The 24,518-nt window shown below is 43.4% G+C and overlaps 2 protein-coding genes across 2 annotated transcripts; both read right to left on the bottom strand.

The window, feature by feature from the left end:
- Positions 1 to 1,302: 1,302 nt before the first annotated feature.
- LOC148135434 (histone H2A-like) lies at positions 1,303 to 1,776 on the bottom strand. Its single transcript, XM_087984933.1, has one exon. It carries the CDS (start codon positions 1,690 to 1,692, stop codon positions 1,303 to 1,305), a length of 390 nt encoding a protein of 129 aa, XP_087841059.1. The 5' UTR covers positions 1,693 to 1,776.
- Positions 1,777 to 2,889: 1,113 nt separating this feature from the next.
- LOC122546791 (histone H2B-like) lies at positions 2,890 to 22,661 on the bottom strand. The gene is made up of 2 exons (XM_087984917.1): positions 22,420 to 22,661; positions 2,890 to 3,327 (listed from the first exon to the last, which is right to left on the bottom strand). Exons 1-2 carry the CDS (start codon positions 22,574 to 22,576, stop codon positions 2,936 to 2,938), a joined length of 549 nt encoding a protein of 182 aa, XP_087841043.1. The 5' UTR covers positions 22,577 to 22,661; the 3' UTR covers positions 2,890 to 2,935.
- Between the last annotated feature and the right edge of the window lie 1,857 nt (positions 22,662 to 24,518).

The following is a 24,518-nucleotide window of genomic DNA, read 5'->3' as shown; positions in this document are numbered from 1 at the left end:
GACAAGCAGTTCAACTTCCTTAGTAAACCAAGGTTGATGGACTCGACAATTTCATCCCTGCCTGACAGTTACATACTTATCAAGGACACAGAGTAGCTGTTCCTTGAAGAAGCTCCACATTTCTATTGTGCCTATCCCTTGCAGTTTCCTTCCCCATGCTATGCATACTAAATCTTGTCTAATCACATTGTAAGTGGCTTCCCCCCAGCTGTAGCTCTTGCCCTCCGGTGTATACGTATTCCATCGCTAAACATAACCGAATTGTGATCATTACCAAAAAAAGTGCTCAGCTACATCCAAATCTAACACCTGGCCAGGTTCATTACCCAGTACCAAATCCAATGTGGTTTTGTCCGCTGTTGACCTGTCTACATACTGTGGCAGAAGACCCTTTTGCACACAAAGGACAAAAACTAACCCATCTAAAGTACTTGAACGATAGTATTCCCAGTCAATATTTGGGAAATTGAAGTCCTCCATAACAACTACTGTCACTGTTGCTGTTATTAAGAATCATCTTTACTATCCTTTCCTTTAAATCTCTTGAACGAATGAGAGGCCTATAGATAACGCCCAGTGTGACCTTTCCATTCCTGTTTCTAATCCCAACCCATACTACCTCAATTGACGAATCCTCAAATGTCATTTCTTCTGCCGTAATACTGTCCTTGACGAACAATGCCACACTCCCCATCTCTTTTGCCAATTTCTTTGATCTTACTGAAACATCTAAATCACGGATTAGTGGTGCTGGAAGAGCACAGCAGGTCAGGCAGCACCCAAGGAGCAGCGAAATCGACGTTTCGGGCAAAAGCCCTTCATCAGGAATAAAGGTAGAGAGCCTGAAGCGTGGAGAGATAAGCAAGAGGAGGGTGGGGGTGGGGAGAAAGTAGCATGGAGTACAATAGGTGAGTGGGGGAGGGGATGAAGGTGTTAGGTTAGGGAGGAGAGGGTGGAGTGGATAGGTGGAAAAGAAGATAGGCAGGTAGGACAAGTCATGGGGACAGTGTCTAAATCACGGAACCTTACGATCTTACATTCTACAAACACGTGATGAAAACTAGTGCATACAAATAAACCTGATTTTTAATTTTATACACCCCAGTCCAACATCAGTATCTCCAAACCACAAGTATTCAACAACAAGGCGATAGTAATTGACCGATCTCAGGTTCAAAGTTCAAGTTTATCCACGTTAAAAGTAAAATAAACCTGACAGAGATGACAGTGTAGCTCCTTTTACAGATGCTGTGAGTGGCTCTTAAAAGAGCCTTTGGGTTGTCAGATTCAAGAATACTCTCTTCACTTTTTAGCAGATCCAGCGGCGGCGGTTTTCTTGGGCAGCAGCACTGCCTGGATATTAGGCAGCACCCCGCCCTGAGCGATGGTCACCCCTCCCAGCAGCTTGTTGAGCTCCTCGTCGTTGCGCACGGCCAGCTGCAGGTGCCTGGGGATGATGCGGGTCTTCTTGTTGTCCCGGGCCGCGTTACCGGCCAGCTCCAGGATTTCAGCCGTCAGATACTCCAGCACCGCAGCCAGATAGACCGGCGCTCCGGCACCCACACGCTCAGCATAGTTACCCTTTCTCAGGAGCCTGTGAACACGGCCCACCGGGAACTGCAGGCCAGCCCGGGACGACCGAGACTTCGCCTTGGAGCGAGCTTTCCCACTGCCCTTTCCTCTTCCAGACATTTTCACCACCACTTTTAGAGAGAATGCTGCACTCCGCCCACATTGCGGTCTCTTATACCTTCGGGAGGAATGGTGGGGCGGCCGTTTCTGATTGGTCCCATTGTTCAGCCCCGCCTAATGTTGTTCCAATTCCCAAACAGATATCTGCCTCATTCCCCAATCCGGGGAGGGCACGGAGAGGAGGGCGGAAAGTACCGGTGCTAAATTATCAACCGCTTTTCTCCAATTTGAAAAGCCCGCCAATTTACAAACAAAGGAGTGTGTTTTATATTGAAAAATGAAGTACAAAAATCGGAGGAAGTTTTTATAAAATAGTCTTGTCTTAATTTACTTTCAGTTTAAAAATGTATATTTCACTCGATCTGTCTCTCCCTCATTTGCCAACCTGCATCCGTCCATTTCTGATCTTGAGTGGGTAATTTTCTAAGCCTTAAGAAGCTGAAACGATACAAGCCAAACACTGCAGTCCGCACTTGACTTCTCACTTCACATATCAGTAGCACCCCGGCATGCTGATACAGCAGCACACAACATTCTTCCGGCTCAGTATCGATGGCGAACACGGTGTTTAGACGATATTTTAAAGCTGTCCTCCCTTATTGCTCTCGCTCTCAGATTCAGCAAAATCATCACATTTCAATCCGGCAGCTGTTTTGGTGTTCTCTCGGTTCCCTTTGAAAACCTCTCACCGACAGCAGAAAGTTTTTGTATTTTGAAAAATCAGATTATACCCGCGCATTGCAAATATTTTATAAAATCAGATGGTAAAATGCATGCGATGAAAGATGTGGACAAGTATGTATTGTTTGCCAAGTTAAAAATCACATAACACCAGGTTATAGTCCAACAGGCTGATTTGGAAGCACTAGCTTTCGGAGCGCTACTCCTTCATTAGGTGGTTGTTTGCAAGGTGTGAAAATAAGTATTGACATTCTACCAGGGCTTTTACCAACGTTAAATAAACAAGATAAAAAAATGACTCACTGACGTTTAATCGGCCCACTCTCTACAGACAGAGAAGAGGTTGTTTCTGCTATCTTCCCCCCGCCATATCTCATTAATTTGCAAAGCTCTTATATAAACAAATATAGCACTCGAAATAAAATTATCTTGTGAAGAATCACATGTAAACTAAAATTAACCAATCTTAAAAAAAAGATTCAGCTCTCACTGGGAAGTTGCAGGTGGCTCTTAGAAGAGCCTTTGGGTTGTGGATGTGTATGTTTCAGTGCAATGCGGTCCTTCACTTGGAGCTGGTGTACTTGGTCACCGCCTTTGTACCCTCCGACACGGCGTGCTTGGCCAGCTCCCCGGGCAGCAGCAGCCGCACGGCGGTCTGGATCTCCCGGGAGCTGATGGTGCTGCGCTTGTTGTAATGGGCCAGGCGGGAAGCCTCCCCCGCGATGCGCTCGAAAATATCGTTGACGAACGAGTTCATGATGCTCATGGCCTTGGAGGAGATGCCGGTGTCGGGGTGAACCTGCTTCATCACTTTGTAGATGTAGATGGAGTAACTTTCTTTCCTGGTCCGCCTCCTCTTCTTGCCGCCCTTCGCTGGCGCCTTCTTGATGATTTTCTTCGCGCCCTTCTTGGAGGCTTGCTGTGCTTTCTTCTCATCAGCCATAGCACCGCTCACTTGCAGACACAGAATAAGGGAAAGTGGGCTCGGAGCTCCCTTTTTATAGCCTGACGACGTCATCAATGCTAATGAGGGATGGGGGAAAGCCTGGTTCCTGATCGGGTAGTTTACAAGGAATCATTCCCAAACACTCAGTTTCTGTGATTGGGTAAACTGGGAACCAATGTGGATCTGTCAGAATCTGCAACGAAATGTGCAGTGGATGGTGATTCTGTTCCTGTCAGTCTGACTGAGGGAGCTTTGTTTCATGTCTGTGACACAGAAAGTGACTGTGGTATTGGCTCAGTTTCCTTTTGTTCCTTGTTGTGATGATGTGGGAGTGGAAGGGTGTGTTTCTAGTTCCGCATGTCTGTTTCTGGTCCTCTGTCTGCGCTGGAATTAACACAGCTTCCCGCCATTCTCAGTGGTTAGCACTGCTGCCTCACCCGCCAGGGACCCTGCTTCGATTCCAGTTTTGGGCGACTGACTGTGTGGAATTTGCACATTCTCCCCGTGTCTGAGTGGGTTTCCTCCGGGTGCTCAGTTTTTCTCTCACAATTCAAAGACGTGCATGGAGGTGATTGGCTATGCTAACTACCCGTAATGTTCCGGGATGTGTCGGTTGGGTGCATCAATCAGGGGTAAATGCAGAATAATGGGGAATGGGTCTGGGTAGATTATTCTTCGGAGGGTCAGTGTGGACTTGTTGGGCCGAAGTGCCTAATTCTACACTGTAGGGATTCTAAGAATTTTCTAGTGTTTTCTAGGTTTGGAGTTGATGGAACTCGTTCTCAACTGCATGGAGTTGGAGAGAGATGAAAGGAAGTCCCTATTTAAAACTTTTCTTGAGTCACGGGTTGAAAATCTCTGTCTTTACTGTGGGATTAATATATTTCTGAGAACTTGATTGCGAACTGTGGGCCCAGAGACCGATCTGTAACTGTGTGCTTTGCAAGTAACTACAGTGTATCAGAACCACGTTGCTGCAGTTTTTATTTAAGAGTATTGAACTTTCACGCAGGGATTGAGAACATTTCTCAGTCTCATACGAATGCCTGTTAACCAGCAACCGTTAGCATGTTATATATGTGTCTCTTTAACTTTGTATCTATCAAATCCTTATTTAGACATTCAGCATGAATTCAACACCTGTCCATTGAGGCTCTGGTCCTCTGTGTAACAGTCAATTAGTGTTACTTCAAGACAGGTTTATTCTGTGTCCACCAAACACTGATGTAAGCGGTAACACTTTACACCATTTGCCTGCCACTTGGAAATGTTCCTCCAATCCGTGTCTATCCATTTCTGGGAGGTAAAGCATTTTTGTTTACCCTATTTCACAGTCTTTACATGTCAGTATGTTACTGGACCGTAACTCAAACCTTCGAAAGTGTAATCTGTTGTTTTTACTCTGGAGGTGTCAGTCATTAACATAAGAATGTTTCTCATTTAGTATCTACAATTTTGAGTGTGACCAAACACCACTTTGGACAGTCTCAGGCAGGACTCCCTCCCCTCCACACCCATATCCTTTGAATATCAGCTTCTGCGCATTGACAGTAAGTTTGTATTTATAACTGCAGCATTTGGTAAGGGACAATATCTTGTACATTGCAGAAACTGGCAATAACAATGTTACTGCTGATGTCACACTGTTCATGTCAGTTTCTCACCAGTGGATAGCTGCATTGTATCCTAACAATTCATTGTTTTGCAACTGACTCCGTATTTCATTCTGTTACTGCCAGTTTGTTGTTTCTAATCTTGTTTTTACTCAGTTCCTGTCAATCACTGGCATGTGAGACAGCAAATATCTCAATATTTCTAACTTTCAGATCAAATGATTTTTTTTACTCCATCCCTGTTATGTCACAATTGAATCTGTCAGTATGTGATCTGCGAGCACACAGTAAGTTAGAGATAAAGTGAAAGCTGAGTGATTCCTTCCATTTGTCAAGCAATTGCAGGGTATATACACTAGTTATTAATTTCTTTCAAGCTTGTGCCAGTTTAAATGTCTTGAGTGGGAGCAGCGGCCGAGTAAAGGCGAACCCGGGAGACTACAGCTAAGGTAAGACAGTTTGTTTCAAAATTACTTACCTGTAGCGGGCAGCGGTGTTTTTTTTTTCTCTCTTTCACAAAAAGAGCGGGAGCAGCAGAGGAAGTGACGGCAAACAGAGGGGCAGCCGGGAAGGAGAACTGTGAGTATAAATACTCACCCTTTAATCACCAACGGTCATTTGAGTGGGAGCAGCGGAAGTGAGGTTGGAGCGCATAGCTGGGCGGGAAGGTAAGTGATTAGTATTTGAGTGGGTGTGTTCTAGAGCTCAAGGAGTTAGGCTGGAAGCTAAAAGCTAGGACAGACAGAGTCGTCATCTCTGGGTTGTTGCCGGTGCCACGTGACAGTGAGGCAAAGAATAGGGAGAGAGTGCAGTTGAACACGTGGCTGCAAGGCTGGTGTAGGAGGGAGGGCTTCAGGTATTTGGACAATTGGACTGTATTCTGGGGAAGGTGGGACCTGTACAAACAGGACGGGTTGCACCTGAACCAGAAGGGCACCAATATCCTGGGGGGTAGGTTTGCTAGCACTCTTCGGGGGGGTTTAAACTAATTTGGCAGGGGGACGGGATCCGGACTTGTAGTCCAGCAAGTAAGCTAGCTGTGTGTCAGGATGCCCAAGACTGTAGGGAGGCTGTGGAGAAGGTAGCACTGACAGGGACTACTTGCGGACACAGAGATGGGCTCAAGTGCATATACTTCAACGCAAGGAGTATCAGAAATAAGGTGGGTGAACTTAAGGTGTGGATCGGTACCTGGGACTACGATGTTGTGGCCATCACGGAAACGTGGATAGATGAGGGACAGGAATGGCTGTTGGAGGTTCCTGGTTACAGGTGTTTCAGTAAGATTAGGGAGGTTGGGAAAAAAGGAGGGGGGGTGGCATTGCTAATTAGAAATGGTATAACGGCTGCAGAAAGGAAGTTTGAGGGGGATCTGCCTCTGGAGGTAGTATGGGCTGAAGTCAGAAATAGGAAAGGTGCAGTCACCTTGTTGGGTGTTTACTATAGGCCCCCCAATAGCAGCAGAGATGTGGAGAAACAGATTGGGAAACAGATTTTGGAAAGGTGCAGAAGCCACAGGGTCGTAGTCATGGGTGACTTCAACTTCCCAAATATTGATTGGAAGCCCTTTAGATCAAGTAGATTGGATGGGGTGGTGTTTGTGCAGTGTGTCCAGGAAGCTTTTCTAACGCAGTATGTAAATTGTCCAACCAGAGGGGAGGCCATATTGGATTTGGTACTCGGTAATGAACCGGGACAAGTGGTGGGCTTGTTAGTGGGTGAACATTTTGGTGATGGTGACCACAATTCTGTGACTTTCACCTTGGTTATGGAGAGAGGTAGGTGCGCACAACAAGGTAGATTTTATAATTGGGGGAAGGGAAATTACGATGCTGTAAGGCAGGATTTGAGGAGCATACGTTGGGAGCATAGGCTGTCAGGGAAGGATGTGGTGGAAATGTGGAACTTTTTCAAAGAGCAGATACGACGTGTCCATGATATGTATGTACCTATCAGGCAGGACAGAAATGGTCGTGTGAGGGAGCCTTGGTTGACGAGAGAGGTTGAAAGTCTGGTAAAGAGGAAGAAGGAGGCTTACATAAGGTTAAGGAAACAGGGTTCAGACAGAGCAGTGGAGGGATACAGGATAGCCAGAAGGGACCTGAAGAAAGGGATTAGGAGAGCTAAGAGAGGGCATGAAAAATCGTTGGCGGATAGGATCAAGGATAACCCCAAGGCATTTTATGCATATGTGAGAAACCTGAGAAGGACAGTAGTGGGAGACTGTGTATTGAGTCGGAAGAGATAGGAGAGGTCTTGAACAAGTACTTCTCTTCAGTATTTACGAACGAGAGGGACCGTATTGTAGAAGAGGAGAGTGTGAAATGGACTGGTAAACTAGAAGAGATACCTATTAGGAAGGAAGATGTGTTGGACATTTTGAACAACTTGAGGATAGACAAGTCCCCCGGGCCTGACGGGATATATCCTAGGATTATGTGGGAAGCAAGAGGAAATTGCAGTACCGTTGGCAATGATCTTCTCGTCTTCACTGGCAACGGGGGTGGTACCAGGGGACTGGAGAGTAGCGAATGTTGTGCCCCTGTTCAAAAAAGGGAATAGGGAAAACCCCGGGAATTACAGGCCTGTTAGTCTTACTTCTGTGGTAGGCAAAGTAATGGAAAGGGTACTGAGGGATAGGATTTATGAGTGTCTGGAAAGACACTGCTTGATTAGGGACAGCCAGCACGGATTTGTGAAGGGTAGGTCTTGCCTTACAAGTCTTATTGAATTCTTCGAGGAGGTGACCAAGCATGTGGATGAGGCTAGAGCAGTGGATGTAGTGTACATGGATTTTAGTAAGGCATTTGATAAGGTTCCCCATGGTAGGCTTATGCGGAAAGTCAGGAGGCATGGGATAGAGGGAAATTTGGCCAATTGGATAGAAAACTGGCTAACCGGTCCAAGTCAGAGAGTGGTGGTAGATGGTAAATATTCAGCCTGGAGCCCAGTTACAAGTGGAGTTCCGCAGGGATCAGTTCTGGGTCCTCTGCTGTTTGTAATTTTTATTAATGACTTAGATGAGGGAGTCGAAGGGTGGGTCAGTAAATTTGCAGATGATACGAAGATAGGTGGAGTTGTGGACAGTGAGGAGGGCTGTTGTCGGCTGCAGAGGGACTTGGATATGATGCAGAGCTGGGCTGAGGAGTGGCAGATGGAGTTCAACCCTGCCAAGTGTGAGGTTGTCCATTTTGGAAGAATAAATAAGAATGCGGAATACAGGGTTAATGGTAGGGTTCTTAGTCAGGTGGAGGAACAGAGGGATCTTGGGGTCTATGTACATAGATCTTTGAAGGTTGCCACTCAGGTGGATAGAGTTTGTAAGAAGGCCTATGGAGTATTATCGTTCATTAGCAGAGGGATTGAATTCAAGAGTCGTGAAGTGATGTTGCAGCTGTACAGGACTTTGGTTCGGCCACAGTTGGAGTACTGTGTGCAGTTCTGGTCGCCTCACTTTAGGAAAGATGTGGAAGCTTTGGAGAGGGTGCAGAGAAGATTTACCAGGATGTTGCCTGGAATGGAGAGGAAGTCGTACGAGGATAGGTTGAGAGTTCTCGGCCTTTTCTCGTTGGAACGGCGAAGGATGAGGGGTGACTTAATAGAGGTTTATAAGATGATCAGAGGAATAGATAGAGTAGACAGTCAGAAACTTTTTCCCCGGGTACAACAGAGTGTTACAAGGGGACATAAATTTAAGGTGAAGGGTGGAAGGTATAGGGGAGATGTCAGGGGTGGGTTCTTTACGCAGAGAGTGGTGGGGGCATGGAATGCGCTGCCCGTGGGAGTGGTAGAGTCGGAATCATTGGCGACCTTTAAGCGGCATTTGGATAGGTACATGGATGGGTATTTAATCTAGGTTAGAAGTTCGGCACAACATCGTGGGCCGAAGGGCCTGTTCTGTGCTGTATTGTTCTATGTTCTATGTTCTAATGCAGAAGGCAATAAGAAAAATGAGAAGTCAGTGACATTTTTATCAGCTCTGAGAATGAGTGTTATCAAAATGTTTTTCTAAAGAAAAGGAGAACTTTGTTTTAAATCCATACCTGTCAGTTTCTCCAATGTGAATGTTTGAGTGCAGTTTTCAATCTGTACCTGACAGTTTCAACTAAATGGATGAGTGCATTTGAAAGTATCTTTCAGTGTGTGTGCTGTGAGTAAATGAGTATACTTATAATATTTGGCTCTGTTTAACATGACACTTGCCAGAAACTGCAGGAGCAGTTTTTACTTCAAGTCTCTGTTGCTCAACATGAATAAGATTTTATCTATTGCCATCCATGTCAGGGTAACATGGTGGCACACTGGTGCCAGGGACCCAGTTTCAATTCCAGTCTTGGCTCATTGTGCAAATTGCACACAGACATGTTCCCCGTGTCTGCATTGGTTTTGATACGACATGGGGTAAACCCCTTTGCTAATTTAAAACCAGCAACACTGAAAAGATTTATCCCATGCAGTAATCTGAAAATGTGACAGGCCTAGAACCAGTTAAAATAAAGATTAACAGCTTTATTTATTAAAATATAACAGAGTGATTAACTAACAAGTATTTACAACTCCTTCCTCTAACCTATCTTCTATAATACTCGTCCGAGAGAACTCCTGATTAAGATTTACAAAACAAAACAGTTTATCTCAAAACCAGTCAGCTTTTGGTACTTTTCTGTATTCGGGTTGTCTTTTGTTCTTCTTGAAGATTGTGCTTCACAGGTCACTGATCGATAAAGGTACCTTTCAGAGAGCTAATTTTCAGGCAGGCTTTTTACATGCTGGTGGCTTGGCAATTCGCCTCCTAACTGTTCAATTTTACCCAGTCTTATACCTCCAGAGCTTCACATGTATCATTGGCTTTTAAGATTGTTAATATACTCAATTCAGACTGGATTGGAATTTGATATTTTCGGGATTCAAACATTTGGTTGAATTCAAATGTTTTTGTCTCCAGGCAAACAGCTACTTGGGTTCTTTGACTAAATGTTACTTTGTCTTTTTTCGGAACACTTGGTGATGTCCGATAGTTCTACTGGCTGATAACTTTCTTAAAGGTACAGTACACCTACATCTTCATAACAGTTCCCTCTTGGTGCTCTAGTTTCCTTTCACAGTCCAAACATGTGCAAGTTAGCTGGATTAGTCATTGTAAATTGCCCTGCAATATTCAGCAATGCTCAGACTAGGTGGGTTAACTATGGTAAAGATGTGGTTATGGGGGTAGGGTGGGGTCTATATCTGGGTGGGATGTGCTTTGGCGAGTTGTTGCAGGCCGATGGGCTGAATGACCTCTATCTATACTGGAGAAATTCTATGTACTGTAAATGAAAATGAGACTTTTTAGACTATTGTCAGTCTCTCACACTCTAAAGCAGTTTGGATAATTTCCACAACTTTTATTCGATGGTAAGTTCTGTGAGTGCAGAACTCATCTTGTTTCTTCCATTTACTTATACGGTTTGTGTATTTGGGAAGTATTCTCTACCTGTCAGTCTGTGCTATTCAATAGGCCTGTGAATACAGCTTATTGTCCTTCAAAACTCTGCTCAGATGTGACATACTGTGAACAGATGAGAGCCATATTGACTAGTGAGGAACTTGGAAACTAACATTTAATTAGGAGAAAGTGAGGACTGCAGGTGCTGAAGACCAGAGTTGAAAAATGTGATGCTGGAAAAACACATCAGGCCAGGCAGCATCCGAGGAGCAGGAGAATGGACGTTTCAGGCAAAAGCCCTTCTTCAGGATTCCTAAAGGGCTTATGCCCGAAACGTCGATTCTCCTGCTCCTCGGATGCTGCCTGGCCTGATGTGTTTTTCCAGCATCACATTTTTCAACTAACATTTAATGTTGACTACGCGTGCTGTTGTGTACATGCATTGATATTTAGATTAGATAACCTACAGTGTGGAAACAGGCCCTTCAGCCCAACAGGTCCACACCGACCCTCCGAAGAGTAACCCACCCAAACATCGTTTCCCTCTGAACTATGCACCTAATTGACAACTTAAGCATGGGCAATTCACCTGACCTGCACATCTTTGGACTGTGGGAGGAAACCGGAGCACCCGGAGGAAACCCACACAGACACAGGGAGAATGTGCAAACTCCACACAGATAGTCACCCGAAGTTGCAATCGAACCCGGGACTCTGATGCTGTGAGGCAACAGTGCTAACTACTGAGCCACTGTGTCAAAGATTTTTGAAAGAAACAGTTGTTATGATACAGGAAGGATGCCCACACTCGATTAATCCTGCTTCAATCTTCCTGCATTGTGTTACTGAGCAGTTTAAATGTTTGCTGTCAAGTGAACAGCCGGTTAGCAAAGGAGAGAGTTTTCAGTTCATGTTTCCTGAAGTGAATGGGAAAGATCTTATTTTCTTTGACTGTATCTGTAGGATTCACAGACAAGTGAAACCTGAATACAATGTGCTGGTTCTGTGCTGTTCTTCAGAGTCAAGGAGGTAAAAGCAATGGACTTTTGCAACTCTGATAGTGCGGAGTCTAACTGGGAATAATCAAGGTGTGGCCATCAGAGAGTCACACAGTTTTACAGCACAGAAACAGATCCTTTGGTCCAAGCTGTTGTTGCTGACCAGAGATCCTGATATGACCTAGTCCCATTTAAATTAAGATCTCACGACACCAGGTTATAGTACACCAGGTTTATGTGGGAGCACTACCTTTTAGAGCGATGAAGGAGCAGTGCACTGAAAGTTAGTGCTTTCAAATAAACCTGTTGTCTGAGAAACTGGTGTTGTGTGATTTGTAACATTGTCCACCCCAGCGCAATGCTGGCACCTCAACATCATGGCTAGTCCCATTTGCCAGCACTTGGTGCATATCCCTCTAAACTGTTCCTATTCTTGTACATATCCAGGTGCCTATAAAAGGTTGTAATTGTACCTACCATCTCCACTTCCTCTGGTAGCTCATTCCATACAAGCAACACCCTCTATGTGATAAACTAACCCCTTTTTAAATCCTTTCTCCTCAAATTAAACCTGTACCCTCTATTTTTGCACGCACTCACACTCGGAAAAAGACCTTGGCTATCACCCTATCATGTCTATCATGATTTTCACAACCTGTACAAAGGTCACACCTCATTCTCCGACAGTCCAGGGAACAAAGCAACAGCCTGTTCAGCCTTTCGCTATAACTCAAAACCCCCAATCCTGGCAATGAAGCATACTGATGAGAGTAGAGCAGTTGATGTGGTTTACATGCACTTCAGTCAGGCCTTTGTCGGAGCATAACCCCCAACCGGGGATGAAAGACTCAGCAGGCAGGCAGTATTCAGGCAAGTGGTAGGAGGTTAGTGCTGGCAGGCGGCCTCCGAGAGGACAAAAGACAGTCCTCCGAGACTAGCCTCAGAACAGAGGTCTGTGACACACTCTGATTTTACAATAAAAAGCAATATTTTTAATAAACTTTCTGATAACAATCACATACAACTTTATTACGATGTTCCTCTCTCTTACTTTGCATATCCTATTCAATGAGATACCTAATCAATGATGGGCATTTCTATGGACTGCCCCAGGATCCCCTGACCTCTCAGAGTTTAGCGGACATTGTAATCTCTTGGCTTTGTGATCTTTCTATGCATCCTATTCATTCTTATTCCAAAGTTATGTGCGATACACCTTCAGGTTTCTCTCAGGCTAGCTTGTCTCTCAGGACAGCGTGAATGTTGTTATTCAATGTATTCCATTTTATCAAGTTCAATTGCTCCTCTGATATAATTAGGACAGTGGGGAATATATGAAGACAAAACAAAGGACAGTTTGTTTTGACTTACTTGCCATAGACTTGTAATTTTAATTTTTATTATAAAAAGTTAGTTACAAAGTGTGAAGTAATTTATTTGCCCCAACTGTTAGCACTTTGTGATTAATGGGCTGTGAGCAATCTATTGTGATCGGGGCATAAGAGAAGTCATTACCTAAAGTAACTAACCTTCACTTCCAGGTTTAAATGCTTCTTTTCCCCTTTATGCTTTAGTATTATGCACCTATTTTTCATGCTGGAAACTACCGAGATGATGCTACGTCTCTTTACGAGAACCTAATTCTTAATATTCCAACTTATTTCAAGAAACTACATACTTTAAGATACCTTTAGCTGTTTTGGGCATTAATGGGCTGTAACTAGCACCTGGTGTCTGTTCAGTAACTGGGACAATTACCCTTTCATTTAATGTGGCTGGAGTTACTCATTTACCGGACCTTCGGTCTGCTTGTCAGAACTGTTTCAAATTGGAACAGGCTGGGTCCTTGGAGTGGCTTGATCAATGGTATCATTTTACCTTATTGTGTGAGTGCGCTGTAAAGCTTAGATTCTGCCTGCCATTCTGTTTCACAACCTGCTGTTTAATTCTACTTTACACTTATACACCAGTTTGTGTCAACAGACATGGGCTACTCTATCTGGCCTGGTACAGGCCACCCCGACAGCCTTTGACAAAGTCCCATATAAAAGACTGGTCCAAGATTGGCTCTTGGAGTCTTAAGCAAACTGGATCTGAAATGAGCTTGCAGACAGGATGCAAAATATGATGGTGGAAGGTTGTGTTTGTGATTGGAAGCCTGTGACCAGTGGTGTCCCACAGGGATCAGTGCTGGGACCCTTGCTGCTTGTTATGTACATATTAACAATTGGATGTGAATGTATAATTAGTATGCCTGCAGATGACTTTTTCATGTGGAAGTATTAAATGTTTCAGTGCAGTCTTAGTGTGCAAAGGGCCTGTCCTGTGCTGTATTGTTCTTTGCTCTATGACATGAAAGTTGGTGGTGTTGTTGACAGTGAGGGGGATGGTCTCAGGCTACAGTATGAGGACTTTGGACATTGCAATGACAGATGGAATTTAATCCTGATAAATGTGAGGTAATGTATTTTGGGAGTTCTAATAAGGGAAAGAATTACACAATGAAGGATTGGTCCCGAGGGAATACTGAGGAACAAAGGTACCTTGGTGTACAAGTCTATAGATCACAGAAGTGGTCAGCACAGGCAGACAGGCTGCTGAAGGCAGCATACAGAATGCTTCCCGGAGCTGTCAAATATAAGAGCAAGGAAGTCTTATTCCACATTTATAAAACAGATCAAATACTGTGTGCAGTTCTGATTGCCACACAATTAGAAGGATGGGATTGACTGGAGAGGATGCAGTGGGTTGGAAAGTCTCCGTTAAAAGGGGAGACCGTATGAGCTGGGTTTGGTTTCCTTGGAGCAGAGGACATTGAGGGAGGATCTGACTGAGATATACGAAATTATGCAAGATGCAGACAGAGTAGATTGTGAGAATCTTTCTCCTGTTAGTAGATGTGCCTAAGACCAGAGGGTAAAAGTTGAAGTTGTGGGGAAAGCAGTTTAGGGGATATCTGAGAAAAATATTTTGACCTAGCTGGTGGGTAAAGTTTGTAATATGCTGCCTGAGAGTGTGATGGAATACTCTCACAGCATTTAAGCAGCATCAGGATATGACCTAATGAAACCAGGGCATAGTCAGCTCTTGGCCAAGTGCAGATAAATAGGATGAATGCAGTTTTTGGTGTTTGTTGGACATCATGGACATGGTAGGCTGAAGGGTCTGTTTCGATGCTGTATGACTCAATATCGCTATAACATCCTTGTAACTCTTTTCTGCAGCATCTAAAGTTTAACAACATCCTTCCTGGAGAAGGGTGATGCAATCTCATAAAAATGGCATCACTTAATGTCCTGTACAGCCACCAGATGACATCCCAACTCCGACACGAAATGTTCTGACGTATGAAGGAAAGCTTGCCAAACGCTTTCTTCACCGTCCTGTCTACCTGTGGCTCTACTTTCAAGAAAATCTCCCAGGTGCAAGGGTTCAAGCTGCAACCCTCGGTCTCTTTGTTCAGCAACACTTGCCAAGGCCCCACCATTAAGTGTATAAGTCCTGCCCTGGTTTGTCTTAATCAAAATCTAACACCTCACATGTATCTAAATGTATCTGTATCTGTCACTTCTTGGCCCATCGACCTACATGATCAAGGTCAGAATGAGTATTTCTTTTGTCAGTGCACAGTGATATAATTACTTGAAGACTGTTGAAGTAAAGGTAGGTGTTAATTACCCTGCACTGTATTGTGATGGTACTCACCATCATTGGGACACTTGTGTGGCTCTACAGAGAGGAGGAGGAAGTAATGATTTTCTCTCATGCAGTGGTGGAAATTGGAAGAATCAAACTAAATTTTTTGAAGAATGAAACTTTTGAATTCTTCTCGTAAAAAGCAAAATGAGCAGCTTTAGTAATCTGCGTTATCTTGTGGGGAGTTACCAAGACATAGTCACACCTTAGGTACAAGAAAAATGGCCAATGGGTTACAGTCGAGGGACTGAAAGGGAACCAGCAGACAGTGCAGGGAGCCCCTGTGGCCATTCCCCTTAATAACAAATATACTGTTTTGGATACTGTTGATGGGCTGGGGGGTGGGGGGGGGTATGTGTGGGGAAGAGAACTTATCAGTGGGTCTCTGGCACAGAGTCTGTCTCCGTTGCTTAGGGGTGATGGTGAAAAAGTGCATTCGTCATTGGGTTCTCCATAGTTAGGAAGTTCTGTGGGAACAAGAGAGACTCATGGTTGGCGTGTTGCCTCCCAGGTGCAAGGGTTCAAGATGTCTCAGATCTTGGGTGGGAGGGGGAAGTGCAGAGAGAGAGAGAGAGAGAGAGAGAGAGAAAGAAAGAAAGAGAGGAGTTGAACACGTGATGAAAGGGATCGTGTGGGAGGGAGCATTTCGGATACCCGGATAATTGGGAAGGTGAGACTTCTACAAACATGGTGGTCTATACCTGAAGCAAAGTAGTACGAATATCCTGGGGGAAGTTTGCTAATGCTCCTCGGGAGGGTTTAAATGAATTCAGTAAGGGGATGGGAACCTAAATTGTGGTTACTGTGTCCAGGGGTTGAGCATAGTCAGGTCAGAAATATCGCTTCAATGTTGCATGTGTGCACTGGCAAGCACGAAGGTGGTTTGAAGTGTGTCTACTTCAACATCAGGAGCATCCGGAATAAGGTGGGTGAACTTGAAGCATGGGTTTGCCATTTTGGAGACATGGATCGAGCAAGGACAGGAATGGTTGTCATAGATTCTGGGATTTTTATGTTTCCATAAGAACAAAGAAGATAGTAGAAGAGGGGGAGGTGTGGCATTGTTAGTCAAGGACAGTATTATGGTGGCAGAAAGGATGTTTGAGGACTCGTCTGGGCTGAGGTTAGAAACAGGAGAGGAGAGGTCACCCTGTTAGGAGTTTTCTATAGGCCTCAGAATAGTTCCAGAAATGTAGAGGAAAGGCTTGTAAAGATGATTCTGGATAGGAGTGAGTGTAACAGGGTAGTTGTTATGGAGGACTTTAACATTCAAAATATTGAATGGAAATACTATAATTTGAGTACTTCAGATGGATCAGTTTTTTGTCCAATGTGTGCAAAACGGTTTCCTGACACAGTATGTAGACAGGCCACAATGGATTTTGGTACTGGGTAATGAACCCGGCCAGATGTTAGATTTGGAGGTAGGTGAGCACTTTGGTGAGAGTGACCACAATTCAGTTATGTTTACTTTAGTGAAGGAAAGGGATAGGTATGCACTGCAGGGCAAGATTTATAACTGGGGGAAAAGACAATTATGATGCAATTAGGTGAGATTTATGATGAATAGGATGGGAAAGGAAACTGCAGGGGATAGGCACAATTGAAATGTGGAGCTTATTCAAGGAACAGCTACTGCGTGTCCTTGATTAGTATGTACCTGTCAGGCAGGGAGGAAGTGGATGAGTGAGGGAGCCGTGGTTTACTAAGGAAGTTGATCTCTTGTCAGGAGGAAGAAAGCTTATGTTACGATGAGATGTGAAGGCACAGTTAGGGCGCTCAGAGTTACAAGCTAGCCAGGAATGACCTAAAGAGAGAACTAAAAGGAGCCAGGAGGGGACAAGAGAAGTCTTTGGCAGACAGGATCAAAGAAAATCCTAAAGCTTTCTATAGCTATATCAGGAACAAAAGAATGACTAGAATTAGATTCGGGTCAATCATGGACAGGAGTGGGAAGTTGTGCATGGAGTCCTAGGAGATAGGAGAAGTGCAAAATGAATACTTTTTAAAATCGGTATTCACACTGGAAAAAGACAATGTTGTCGACGAGAATACTGAGTTACAGGCTACTAGACTAGATGGGAGATAGGTTCACAAGGAGGACATTTAGCAATTCTGGAAAGTGTGTAAATAGATAACCCCCTGGGCCAGATGGGATTTATTCTAGGATTCTCTGGGAAGCCAGGGAGGAGATTGCAGAGCCTTGGGCTTTGATCTTTATGTCGTCATTGTCTACAGGAATATTGCCAGAAGACCGGAAGATAGCAAATGTTGTCCGTTTGTTCAAGAAGGGGAATAGAGTCCACCCTGGTAATTACAGATCAGTGAGCCTTTCTTCGGTTGCAGGTAAAATGTTGGAAAAGGCTAGAATAGACAGGATTTATAATCATCTCAATAGGAATAAGTTGATTAGAAATAGTCAATATGGTTTGTGAAGGGTAGGTCATGCTTCACAAATCTTATTGAGTTCTTTGAGAAGGTGACCAAACAGGTGGAAGAGGGTAAAGCAGTTGATGTGGTGTATATGGATTTCAGTAAAGTGTTTGATTAGATGTTTTCAGTAAGGTTCCCAACTGTAGGCTATTGCACAAAATATGGAGGCACGGGATTGAGGGTGATTTAGCGGTTTGGTTCAGAAATTGGTGAGCTGAAAGAAGACAGAGGTTGGTAGCTGATGGGAAATGTTCATTCCTGGAGTTCAGTTACTAGTGGTGTACCGCAAGGATCTGTTTTGGGTGAGGGTGTAGAAAGATGGATTTGCAAATTTGTGGATGATACTAACGTCAGTGGAGTTGCGGACAATGCTGAAGGATGTTGCAGGTTACACAAGTACATAGATAAGCTGCAGAGTTGGGCTGAGAGGTGGCAAATGGAGTTTAATGTGGAAAAGTGTGAGATGATTCACTTTGGAAGGAGTACTGGTCTAATGGTAATGTTCTTGGTAGTGTAGATGAGCAGAGAGATCTCTGTGTACATGTACATAGATCCTTGAAAGCTGCCACCCAGGTTGATAGGGTTGTTAAGAAGGCATACGGTGGTTAGCTTTTATTGGGAGAGGGATTGAGTTTTGGAACCATGAGGTCATGCTGCAGCTCTACAAAACTCTGGTGTGGCCACACTTGGAAAATTGCATCCAGTGCTTGTCCCCACATCACAGTAAGGATGTGGAAGCTTTGGAAAGGGTTCATAGGTGATTTACTGGGCCGTTGCCTGGTCTGGAGGGAATGCCTTATGAAGAAAGGCTGAGGGACATGAGGCTTCATTAGAGAGAAGAAGGTTGAGAAGTGACTTCATAGAGACACACAAAATAATCAGAGGGTTAGATAGTGTGGGCAGTGAGAGCCTTACTCCTCCGATGGTGATGGCTAGCACCAGTGGATATCACTTTAAATTGAGGGACGATAAATATAAGACAGATGTCAGAGGTAGTTTCTTTACTCAGAGTAGTTGAGGCATGGAACGTTCTGCCTGGAACTTTAGTAGACTCACCAACTGTATGACATTTAAATGAAATAGTATACTGCGCTGTCATGTTCTATGTTCTATTATCTCACTAAATCTTTCCTACTCCATTGTTTCAAATTACGATTATGTGATCACATTGAGTATTTGAGAAAAAGGTATTGAGTGTTCTTGTGTAATATATCAGACTTCATAGGAATTTCATTGTAGAAAATGAAAGTTACTACGAAACAATGGCACAAGAAGCCTTTTTGATGAAGACAGAGTCATAAAAATCTGTTCCTGCAAGTTGGAGAAATGGAGAATGATGTTATGATAAAGGTGGGAATGGCAGCTCCTCTGCCACCATGATACATTGATGGAAATGGAATGCTGTCTGAGTGGGAGTAGAATTGTTAGCTGGATGTCTCTGACTGCTGCAGACCACAATGACTCCATGTGAGAGTGATATTCATCTCGATTGGATCATTTCCTGTTGCCTGGAATACATATGGAACTCCTTAACTGTTAGTACTGCTCTGCAGTCATGGTGTTTGTATTTTGAACTAATTCTGAATTAAGTCAGTTGCTGTGTGTGTGTATGTGTCTGATGTGTGTGCCTGCAGTAATTATTCTATATTGTCAGGAATAAAAACAGAAATTCCTGGAGAAGCTCAGTTCTGAATAACAGTTACTGGTCCGAAAACATTAACTCTGCTTTCTCTTCACACATGCTGCCAGACACACTGAGTTTTTTTCCCAGCAATTTCTCCTTTTGTTTCCAGACTCTAGCATCCGTAGTTTTATTTGTCAGGCTTTGGGGCACAATGGGTGTTTGGCATTCACATTATTTAATGGTCATGTCACTATTTGTGACAATTATTCATTAAAGGGTTAACTCTGCCTGCCCAATCACTAATAAACTTAATAACACTGTTGCATCCTGTACATTGGTGACTTTTGTCTGGTTTCCTTCTATCTCTGTACTTAACATCCATGTTATATATGCTTTTTGAAATGATGCTACTGTTGGATGTTCTTTTCCATCTTGACTTTAACTCTAAAAAAGTCACATTAAATGTAAATTTAATGCCTTCTTGGGCATATATTTCAGATAAGAATTCAGTCTAAACCTCTTGAAAAATGGTGTAAATGTCGATGGCTTGACAATATTAGGTAAGAACTTCCAAAAGCGGATTAGGGGCAGATGTTCACAGGTAAAGGGACGGCTGGAAAATGGGAAACCTTCAAAATGAGATAATAAGAGTCCAGAGACAGTCTGTTCCTGTTAGGGTGAACAGCAAGTCCAGAACGTTTAGGGAATGCTGGATGATGGAGAAATTGAGGATTTGGTCCAGAGAAAGAAGGAAGCAAATGTCAGGTATAGATAGCAGAGATCGAGTGAGTCCTTAGAAGAGGAAAAGGCAGTAGGAGTATACTTAAGAGGGAAATCAGGAGGGCAAAAAGGGGACATGAGTTAGCTTTGGCAAATAGGGTTCAGGAGAATTCCAAGGGATTTTATGAATACATTTAAAGACAGAAGTGTAACGAGGGAGAGATTAGGGTCCCTCAAAGATCAGCAAGAAGGCCTTTGTGTGGAGCCACAGAAAATGGGGGAGATACTAAATGAGTATTTTGCTTCACTGTTTAATGTGGAGAAGCACATGGAGATTACAGAATGTGGGGAAATAGATGGTGCCATCCTAAAAGATGTCAATATTACCCACAAAGTAGTCCTGGATGTCTTAAAATGCACAAAAGTGGATAAATCTCCAGGACCTGATCAGGCGTACCCTAGAACTGTGGGAGGATACGGAAGTGATTGCTGTGTCCCTTGCCAAGATATTTTTATCATTGATAGTTACAGGTGAGACGCAGGAAAACTAAAGTTTGGCTAACGTGGTGCCACTATTTAAGAAAGGTGCCAAGGAAAAGTCAGGGACCTTTAGGCTGGTAAGCCTGCCATCTGTGTTGGGCAAGATGGTGGAGGGAATCCTGAGGGACAGAATTTACATGCATTTTGAAAGGCAAGGACTGATTCTGGACAGTGAACATCATTTTGTGCGTGGGAAACCATGACTCACAAACTCCATTGAGTTTTTTGAAGTAACAAAGAGGATTTCCCCATGGAAGACTGGTTAGCAAGGTTAGATCTCATGGAATACTGGGAGAACTAGCCATTTTGGATACAGAACTGGCTCAAAGGTAGAAGACAGAGGACAGTAGTGGACGGTTGTTTTTAAGACTGGAGGCATTGGACCAGTGGAGTGCCACAAGGATCAGTGCTGAGTCCACTACTTTTCATCATTTACATAAATGATTTGGATGTGGGTAATGGAGGTAAGACACCAAAATTGGAAGTGTAGTGGACAGGGAAGAAGGTTACCTCAGATTACCAACAGGATCTTGATCAGATGGGCCAATGGTCTGAGGAGTGGCAGATGGAGTTTAATTCAGATGAATGCGAGGTGCTGTGTTTTGGGAAAGCAAATCTTAGTAGGACTTATACACTTAATGCAAGGTCCTAGGGAGTGTTGTTGAACAAAGAGACTTCGGAGTGCACAAGCATAGTTCCTTGAAAGTAGGGTCACAGCTAGATGGGATATTGAAGTAGGCGTCCGATATGCTTTCCTTTATTGGTCAGAGTATTGAGTACATGTTGCTTAGACCGCTGGACATACAGGACATTGCTTAGACCGCTGTTGGAATATTACATACAATTCTGGTCTCCTTCCTATCAGAAGGATGTTGTGAAACTTCAAAGGGTTGATGAAGGATTTACAAGGATGTTGCCATGGTTGGAGGATTTGAGTTACAGGGAGAAGTTGAATAGGCTGGGGCTGTTTTCGCTGCAGCATCAGAGACTGAGGGGTGACCTTATAGAGGTTTATAAAATTATGAGGGACATGGTTAGGATAAATAGACAAGTTATGTTCCCTGGGGTGGGGGAGTCCAGAACTAGTGGCCATAGGTTTAGGGTGAGATGGAAAATATATAAAAGAAACCTAAGTGGCAAGGTTTCCACACAGACCGTGGTACGTGTATGGAATGAGCTGCCAGAGGATGTGGTGGAGGCTAGTACAATTGCAACTTTTAAAAAGCGTCTGAATGCAAATATGAACAGCAAGGGTTTGGAGGGATATGGGCCAGGTGCTGGCAGGTGGGACTAGTTTGGGTTGGGATACCTGGTTGGCTTGGATGAGTTAGACCGAAGGGTCTGCTTCTGTGCTGTACATCTCTTTGACTCGAAGATTGACGAGGGTAGAGTAGTGTATGTGATCAATATGGCCTTCAGTAAGATGTTTGACAAGTTTCCTCATTGTAGACTGGTTAGCAAAGTTAGATCACATGAAAATCAGGGGGGTGAACTAGCAATTTGGACACAGAATTGACTTGAACATGGAAGATAGAAGGTGGTTGTGGAGGGCTACCTTTCAGACTGGAGACTTGGGATCAGTTGTGTGCCACAAGGATCGGTGCTGGGTTCACTGCTTTTCCTTATTTTTATAAATGATTTGAATGTGAACATAAAAGGTTTGCAGATGACACAAAAATTGGCGATGTAGTGGACAGCAAAGAAGGGTTACAACAGGATCATGATCAGATGGGCCTCTGGGCTAACCAGTGGCAAATGGAGTTTAATTCAGATAAATTTGAGATGCTTCATTTTGGAAAGGCACATCAAGGCAGGGGCTAGACACTTAATGGTAAGGTCCCGGGGAGTATTGCTGAACAAAGAGACCATGGAGCGCACGTTCATAGTTCCTTGAAAGTGGAGTAGCCGGTCGATAGGATAATGAAAAAGGATAATGTTGCAGCTGTACAGATAATTGGTTGAGCCTCTTTTGGAATATTGTGTGCAATTCTGGTCTCCTTCCTATTGGAAGGATGTTGTGAAAGTTGAAACATTCAGAAAAGATTTACCTGATTGTTGCCAGGGTTGGAGTGTTTGAGTGAAAGGGAGAGGCTGAAGAGGCTGGGCCTGTTTGCCATGGAGTGTTGGAGGCTGAGAGGTGACCTGAAAGAGGTTTATAAAATCAGGAGGGTCACTGTAATGGTAAAAAAAATATAATTCCTCCATGATATTTGACTCTTGATTTGAAAATTTATCTCTGGAAATTGAATCAATGTGTGTCTAATTCAATCTGCTCTGTAACTTTGGAAAGGATGTTATTCGGTCTGACTATGGTAACATACCTGCTGTTTGTTAGAAGGAATTGGTCACACTTGGCTTTGTACTAAGGACATATTACACTGTCTTGGTCCTTCAAGTAATTACCTGGAGGAAGACAGAAGAGACATCGTTTGTAAATCAACATTAAGTCAATGTAATAATTTAATAATCATTAGGCTGTTTTTCCTTCAAGACAGCAATTCCAACAGGACCACAGGGCTGATTCTATTTTTGGCCTGACCTGCTTTTTGGTGACTGTATGAAGAAAATCTATACCAATTCACTGAGAACCAGATACTAACCAGCACCTCTACAAATGTGATAATTTAATGCAAGTGCGTTCCTGGATATGAAAGTTTCCTTATCTATCCATAGCTGTCAGTTCCTGCTCAGTGAATGTGTGAGGACAATTATCAAGATGTACCTGTTAAATGCTGCTCTGTGAATATCTGAGTGCAATTATCAAACTGTAAATATGCATGTGAATGCAGTTATCAATCTATCCCTGTCACTCTCTGGTAAATATATTTACATTTTCTCATCACAGAGACAAACAGGGACAGACTGATAACTACACTCATACATTCACATAGAATAAACTTGAATGTGGGTGTATTAATCAAACTGTAGCTGTCTGTTTCAGTGATGTGAATGTGGGAGTACAGTTATCATTCTCTACCTGTCATTTTCTTCTTTGTCAAAGTGAGTGTAACTGTCAATCTGTATCTTTCAGACTCTGCTGTGTGAATACATAAATATAGTTGTCAACGTGTAGCTGTCAGTTTCTGCCTGGTGAATATGTTTGTGTAATTGTCAATCCTTCTAGTTTCTACCATGTGAATGTGAGAGCTGAGTTTTCACCTGTCGCTATCAGTTTCTGCTTTGTGAATGAGAGAGTTTAGTTATCAATCTTTCCCTGTCAGGCTCTGTAATGTCAGTGTTTGAGTGTATTTATTCATCTTTTCCTGTCAGTTTGTGTGACTGTAGTTATCAACCTGTACCTCTCAGATTCTGCTCTCTGAGAGTGTAGATTTGATTTGATCTGATTTATTATTGTAACACGCTCTGAGATACAATGGAAAGTATTGCTTTGTGCACTTTACAGGCAGATAATATCATGCAAAATGCATCAGGGTAATACAACAGAATCTGCAATACAGTATTAAAGGTTCAAAGAGAGAGAGATTAACGTTAAAATTTGTGCGAGATTAGATTGGTGCTGGAAAAGCACAGCTGATCAAGCAATATCCGAGCAGCAGGAAAAATGACGTTTCAGGCAAAAGCCTTTCATCAGGAATGTCCGAAACGTTGATTTTCCTGCTCCTTGGATACTGCCTGACCTGCTGTTCTTTTCCAGCACCACTCTAATCTCGACTAATCTCCAGCATCTACAGTACCCACTTACGCCCTAAAATGTGAGCAGCCCATTCAAAAGTCTGATAACAGCAGAGAAGCTGTTCTTGAGTTTGTTGGGTGGTGTATTCAAACATCTGTATTTTCTGGTGGTAGCTAGGAAAATATTAGTTTTTATACAGAAGATAGGATGGGTGGAAGGGTGACGAGTAAAAGACATATGGAGATAGAGTCCAAAGAAAGAGAAGAACAGTAGGACAGACAAAGGAGTGCATAACTGCCAGACTAAGTGGGTGAATAGCCTATTAATAGGGCCTGTTAGTGGCTAACAATTGGTGGTGTATAATTGCAGACTTTATGTTAACAAGGCTGGATATATGGGGTTTTGGGTAATGACATGGGAGAGTTCAAGCCCTTTGGCTGATGAACTCCATATTGAGTGCAGAAGGCTGTTGAGATCCCAAGCAGAAAATGAGGTGCCCTTCTTCCAGCTTGC

Source organism: Chiloscyllium plagiosum, unplaced genomic scaffold (assembly GCF_037043375.1).
Source record: "Chiloscyllium plagiosum isolate Xiang-an unplaced genomic scaffold, Cpla_swu_hap1 HiC_scaffold_49, whole genome shotgun sequence".
NCBI lineage: Eukaryota > Metazoa > Chordata > Chondrichthyes > Orectolobiformes > Hemiscylliidae > Chiloscyllium > Chiloscyllium plagiosum.
Note: the sequence above shows the minus strand (reverse complement) of the source record. Positions and strands in the feature narration are given on the sequence as shown.

Excerpts from the sequence above, each read along its gene's own strand:
- LOC122546791 (XM_087984917.1), bottom strand. The coding sequence starts at position 22,576 with ATGGAGGAATTATATTTTTTTTACCATTACAGTGACCCTCCTGATTTT. Across the intron at positions 3,328-22,419 it reads CCAACCCTGGCAACAATCAG|TGAGCGGTGCTATGGCTGAT; the intron begins GTAAATCTTTTC and ends TGTGTCTGCAAG.
- LOC148135434 (XM_087984933.1), bottom strand. The coding sequence starts at position 1,692 with ATGTCTGGAAGAGGAAAGGGCAGTGGGAAAGCTCGCTCCAAGGCGAAG.